Source organism: Hipposideros armiger, unplaced genomic scaffold, assembly GCF_001890085.2.
Source record: "Hipposideros armiger isolate ML-2016 unplaced genomic scaffold, ASM189008v1 scaffold_66, whole genome shotgun sequence".
Classification (NCBI taxonomy): Eukaryota; Metazoa; Chordata; class Mammalia; order Chiroptera; family Hipposideridae; genus Hipposideros; species Hipposideros armiger.
Window position 1 is genome coordinate 3,439,446 of NW_017731416.1, and position 6,937 is coordinate 3,446,382.

Genomic DNA, 6,937 nt, shown 5'->3' on the forward strand with positions numbered 1-6,937 from the left:
TAGGTAAATGTACATGAAAGACACAAAACAATAAATATTTACTGAGGTATGCATTAATGTGAGTGGGCATTGGGACAGAAACAAAACCAAAGCTTTTGTAGTTTATAATTCAAAGATCCATACCAGTATTAATAGGTGAGTTACAAAAAAAAAAAAAATCAGTAATTTTTAAATGGTTTTTTCCAAAAAAATCTTCTACTATCTGAAACCTAGAAAACAGCCATTTTGAAGAATGTGCTTACTTATTTGGACTAGGAATACCTTACGGGCAAGGATGCTGTCTAGTCCTCGTAGTATCTGTGGCCTCAAGAGTAGTATACCCGTGCACACAGACACTCAGTAAATGTTTGTGAAATGAATGGGAATTGCTTAAGGTATTTTGTATAAACCAAAGAGTTTAGAGAGCTATACACATCTGCAAATACAGTCAGGCATCGCTTCATGACAGGGATATGTTCTGAGAATGCGTTGTTAAGCGATGTGTCACTGTGCAAACATCAGAGTGCACTTATGCAAACCTAGATGACACAGCCTACCACACATCTTGGCTATATGGTAGACCCTACTGCTCCTAGGCTACAAACCTGTACAGCATGTTACTGTACTGAATACTGTAAGCAACTGTAACACAGAAAAGCTGCAGTACAGTTGACACTTGAACAACACAGGTTTGAACTGCACAGGTCCGCTTATACGCACTTAGCATGAATGGAGCTGGCAGGACTGGAAGTTTCTCTGGGTGAGTGAGTGAGTGAATGGGGAGTGAATGAGAAGGCTGACGACGTTACTGTGAACTACTGTAAACTTCATAAACACTACATTTAGGCTACACTAAATTTATAAAAATTTATAAAAATATTTTTCTTTCAATAATATATTAGCCTTAACTTACTGTAACTTTTTTACTTTGTAAACTTTAAATTTCCCATTCTTTTGTAATAACACTTAGCTTAAAATACAAACACATCGTACAGCTATACAACAATATTCTTTCTTTGTATCCTTATTCTATAATCTTTTTTCTATTTTTAACTTTTTAATCTTTTTTTGGCTGAAACCTAAGACACAAATGTACACATTAGCTTAGGCCTACATTGGGTCAGGACCATCAATGTCACTGTCTTCCATCGCCACATCTCGTCTCACTGGAAGGTCTGCAGGGGCAGTCACATGCATGGAGCTGTCATCACCTATGACAGCAATGCCTTCTTCTGGAAGACCTCCTGAAGGATCTGCCTAGGGATCTTCTTAAGTAGATGTCACTCTTCAGAAATAGATCAGAAAAAGGTGGTTTGCTTGGTTTCTTTTTCTCATCATAGATTTGCTTGTAAGCAGAAAATATACCATGATCATTCCTATTAATGAAAACCTTTCGATGTTGGAATTCATGTTATCAAATATTTTAAGGAGCTTGTTGAGGTCTGCAAAAGCTTCTGCTAAAGCCTTCACGATGAAATTTTTTTTTGGTTCTTCTTTTTCTTCTACTGCAGTTTCCTTTTCTCTTGCCTCTTCTGTAGTTATGCATTCCTGGTCCAGTTCTAACAACTCCTCATTAGTCAATGCCTCAGGAACCCCTTCCAGGAGCTTCTCCTTGTTGTCCTCATCCACATCCAGGTTCAAGTTGTTTGCCATCTCAACCACAGCCTTGTGGATTTTTGCAACCTCCTCATCCTGGCAAGTCCTTGGAAATCATGGTGAACTTCTTAAATGTCTTCTTCCAGATGCCATTCATACACTCCTGGTGACATCACTGCAAGCTCAAACAAGGTTCTTGATGCAGTCATGGAAGTTATAACCCTTCCAGAATTGCATCAGTGTCTTCTCAGAGTATTCTTCAGTTGTAGCAATAACCTGGGCAAAGGTCCTCCTTACATAATAGGCTTTAAAAGCTGCTATCATTCCTTGATCCATTGGTTGGATCAAAGAAGCGGTAAATGGAGGTAGAAATACCACTTTGCTATTGTGATGAAGATCACCAATAAAAGGAGGATGTCCAGGAGCATTATCAAGAATAAGCAAAATCTTGATAGGTATGTTATTCTCCAAACAGTATTTCTCCATTTCACAGGCACAGAAATTCAGGAGAGCATCTTGGAAAAGGAATTGGGTCATCCATGACTTCTTATTGCTCCTCTAGTACACTGGTAGTGTGTGCTTACTGATATGCTTGAAGGCCCTGGGGTTCTCACTGTGCCAGATCACAAAGGGTTTCAATGTGCAGCCCCCAAGTAAGACTATTATTCTGTCCTTAAAAGCCTTGAAACGTGCCAATGACTTGGCCTCCTTATGGATGAAAGTCCCTTCAGGCATCTGTTTCCAGAATAGGAAGGTTTCATTCATATTGAATATTTGCTCTAGCAAGTAATTATCCTCCAAATCAGCTTCTCTAGAGTTTCCAAAAATTCTTCAAATGCTTTCATATCAGCACTCACAGACTCACCCCTCACTTTCACATTATGTAATGAATAACAATTTTTGAATAGTTTAAACCACCCACAGTTAGTAGTAAATTCAACATAGTAGTAAGGTCCAGCCTTTTCTTTCAACATTGCAAACAAACTTTTTGCTTTGGCTGTGATTGTCATGGTGCTGAAAAGGATATACGCTTCTGTGTCTGGTCTTCAATCCAGGTTATTAGAAGTTTCTTCATATCTGATACAGGCCGTCTTTCCATCACTTTGCTTTTGTTCTTCAAGAACAAAATGGAACATGCCTGACTGGCAAGCAGTAACCATCACTGATTTTCCACCTTTTTAGTCCTTAATCACTTTTAATTTAGTTTCCAGGTCAATCCTTCATTGGGGCCTCTTACTGTCAACATTAGCAGTGGATTTTGTATACTCAGGGGCCATGATGAACAAAATAACTCAAGATTAAATCACAAAAGAAAATGATGCAATCAAGAGACATGGTAAACATGAGATGAGGCTGCTGTCAGCATAATGGGGCATACTGTTTTACAGCAAACATTTTTTTATAAGTAAAAAGAATACAGTATAAAATAACAAGTACAGTATAGCAGATACATAAAATAGTAAAGTCATTTATTATCACTGTTAAGTATTATGTGCTGTATATAATTGTACGTGCTATACTTTTATACAACTGGCAGCACAGTAGGTTTATTTACACCAGTATCTCCACAAACCCATGAGTACCGCACTGCACTACATTAGGATGGCTTACAAAGTCATTGGTCAATAGGAATTTTTCAGCTACATTATAATCCTATGGGACCACATCATATATATGATCTATTGTTGACCAAAACATCATTCTATGGTGCATGACTGTATATCAACAGTTATGCATCAATTCCAAAATTTGTGCAATGTCAACAACATCCTGCAAATTATAAAAATTCCCTAGAAAGATCTGTCAGTTAAAAAAATTCTTAAGAATACAGAACAGCACAGTTGGGCCACTATACTGATATTTAACAACTAGGGATCTATATTACTAATCTCTCAAATACAAGGTCTTTGGGCACTTTTAAGACTAACCATCTAATACAGACCTAAGACATTAAACCATAACATTATATAGTCTCTGATAATTTTTTGAAGCAATATGTACACGATTCAAATTCATATTAAAATAATGTGCTTTAGAAGCAAGTGTTACCATAGTAAAAGATAACTTTCTCCTTAACATACAAGAAATCAAATTACCTTCAATGGATCAAGTTCGTTTTCATAGGATTTGACAATTTCCTTTGAAGATCTTAACTGGGCTTCTTTACTAGTAATCTGATCGCGAATCTCACAAGCTTTTTCCTTATTTTGCTTCAGATATTTTAATTCTGTTTGACATTCTTTTACTTTCTGACCTTGTGTCTGACGTACCTGCCGAAGTGTTTCCAAGGCTTTAATGTACCTTGAAGATATTAAATAAAAATCAAATTTCTGGATAAGTAAATAATAGTATATTCGTAAAACAGAATATTATGCAGTCATTAAAAGTTTTTAACAACTGAGAAAATGCTTATGACATAATAAATGAAAAAGTTACATATACACTGTCAACCAGATAAGTAAACGTGCATAGAAAGTAAAGTGAAAGGAAATAGGCCCACTGGTTGCTACTGAGCAAGAGTTAATAACTGATGACTTTTTTGCTTTTAACATTTTATCTGCTCAAAAAAGCAGCATCCAATTGCAACCATGGCTCAATAACTTAATGGGCTACAATGTCTAATTAAAGGTTACAAACCTTGTTGCTGAAAAAATATCATCAAATTTTTGCTTCAAAGCCTTTCCTTCGCTTAAAGGCCAATTAGAATCTTCTTGATGACAGAAAATGACATTATTTAGCACAGACTTGGAAACCCCAAGAGAACTTATCATCTCTCGGTCAATTTCTGCACACTTAGAACTGAGACTGACCTTTTCGCCATGCCTATAGAAAACAAAAATTAAGAATTTATGTAAAATAACCTCCAGTTGTACCCATTCTATTGCTTAATCAATCTTTTATGCTATGCTTGTAAAAAACACAAAAACTCCCCTCATTCATCCTGTATTACAATAGCTTTCTCACAATAAAAAGTATTCTGAAATGATTCAGCAATTCATTGATGAAAAAGTATGTAAAACAGGGTGGTAGAGAAAAATATGCCAGAATTTATTTCTCCTATTTGGACTTTTAAATATAATAATTTAAAATATTTATAGACAATACATAGAGGAAAATAAACTATCTCCCATCCCTAAAACCTAAAAATAAGGAAAACAAGAGACTTAAAAGAATAAAACAAAACATGATGATCCACAGCAGACAGGGAAAGGGGACTTAAAAACATCTACAGAATGTGTAGTTTAGATAAAGGGTTGTTCAGTAACAGACACATGGTAAAGGAGAATAAAGGCAACCCTTCATGGTACCCATCTAAGCAAATCCAGGGAGGATTCTTAATAAGTAGGCCTCAAGTTCTAGGGTCACACTGACAAAACAAATATAATAGAGAGAACTGCCTCAGAGTCTTTTAAATGAGCTCCCTACATCATTAAACCCAGGGCCAGGAGCATCCCTGCCCTTGGATTATAAGAGATCTCTCAGTATCTTTCAGCAGAAGGACAAATCCACTATTTTCTTTTTCTTTTTTCAAAGATTTTTATTGGGGGAATTGGGGGAAGGGGAACAGACAAGCTGCTGTCCTGCTGTTCTTCAGTCTAGTTGTGGAGGACGTTGCTTCACTGGCCCAACTTGGCACATCATTGCGCTCTTCCCGGGCGAGGCAGATGAGTCGGCGGCTTCTGGATGGCCGCTCATGCTGGCTGCTGGCTACATACGGTAGCCCATGGCAACCCACTGCAAGCCCAGCTCCAGGTTGAGCTGTTGTTCAGCATCTTAGCTGTAGGGGGCAGTGTCACTGACCCTCATATGTGGGATCCGAACTTGGGTCCTCTGGCGTCCCAAGCCAGCTCTTAATCAATGCGCCACTCGGCCGGCCTCTTTTACTTTTTTTTAAAGATTTTATTGGGGAATTGGGAAAGGGGAATAGCCAAGTTTTTGTCCTTCAGTCTTAGTTGTGGAGGGCGCAGCTAGCTCAGCTCCAAGTCTAGCCACCATCGGCCGCCCATCAGCAGCTAGCGTCAGATCAGCTCAAGGTGCCGTGTTGAATCTTGGGGCGAGGCGGGGAGGATGGTGGTGGTGGTGGTGTGCAGCCCACCATCCCATGCAGGAATCCAACCGGAAACCTTGTTGCTAAGAGCACACACTCTAACCACTGAGCTATCCAGCCACCTGTCAGCAGCTCAGAGCAGCTCAGCTCAAGGTGCCCTGTTCAATCTTAGTGTGGGTGGGCATAGCCCACCATCCCATGTGGGTGTCCAGCCAGCAACCTTGTTGTTAGGAGCATGTTTTCTCACCAGCTGAGCCATCCTGCCACCTGTTGGCCGCTCAGCTAGGGCACAGCTCACTGGCCCATACAGGAATCAAACCAGCAACCCTGTTGCTCAGAGCTCGCGCTCTTAACCAACTGAGACACTTGGCTGACCCCAAATCCACTATTTTCTTTCATATCTTCTGTCCAGTATCTGTTAACAACTAGATTAAGTGGGCCAAGGCAATATCTGTCTTTACTGTCGTTTATATATTCCAATATGTATGTTTAAAGTATTACACTGAATGAACTGAGAATGTTTTGTAGGGGGTTGACACAGATAAATCAGGAGGTTATCACTTTAAACCAGTAAAACATGATGGTAGCTTTAAACTAGAATGGTCGTTGTAGAGCTGGAGAGAAACACACTCAAAAGACATTTATGTTACACCCATAGGACTTGGTAATGGACTGAATGTGGAGAGCAAGAAGGTGTCAGGATAGGCTTGTGTCACTGGATGGATGGTGGTGTTATACACTGAGAGTAGGAGCACTGCAAGAGGACCAGGTTGTAGGATGTTTTTAAGGAGTGTCAAGAGGGAAGAATCGTGAACTTGGTATGGTTGAATCTGAGGTGCCTTTGAAACAACGGGTAGAAAATGGGAGAGGGAGTTAGGTACATGGCTCTGGAAACAGGTCTGGCCTGGAGAGAGAAATTTGTGAGTCTCCTAATAATACAGAGTAATTTGAGCAATACAAATGAGATTATCTAGGAAGAGAATACAGAACACAAACAAAAGAGGATGTAGGAATGAGCCTGTAGAACTTCAAACCTTTATTGATGGGTAGAATGTGGCTATAAGGGAGCAAAAGAGGGAACGGTGTTGGGATATGTCATGGAAGTCTAAAAAAATTTTTTATGTAAAAAGTGATTAACAACTACCATTTACTGAGTTGTAGTACACAGAACAATGGCCCTCCAAAGATATTTATAGCCTAATCCCTGGAATTTGTGAATGTGTTAGTATGTGGCAATGGGGAATTAAGATTACAGATGAAGGGCCGGAGGAGTGGCGCGTTGGTTAAGAGCTCGCTTGGGACGCCAGAGGGCCC

General features: G+C 39.2%; 1 protein-coding gene across 1 annotated transcript in view; it reads right to left on the reverse strand.

Annotated features, from left to right (window-relative positions):
* The window catches only part of RAD50 (RAD50 double strand break repair protein), a 101,531-nt gene that overhangs the window by 67,688 nt on the left and 26,906 nt on the right, over positions 1-6,937 (reverse strand). Inside the window, exons 5-7 of the mRNA XM_019642161.1 lie at positions 6,185-6,237; positions 4,213-4,398; positions 3,672-3,876 (exon numbers count right to left, since the gene is read on the reverse strand). Of these exons, the coding sequence (XP_019497706.1) occupies positions 3,672-3,876; positions 4,213-4,398; positions 6,185-6,237 (444 nt within the window). The remainder of the gene's footprint in view (positions 1-3,671; positions 3,877-4,212; positions 4,399-6,184; positions 6,238-6,937) is intronic.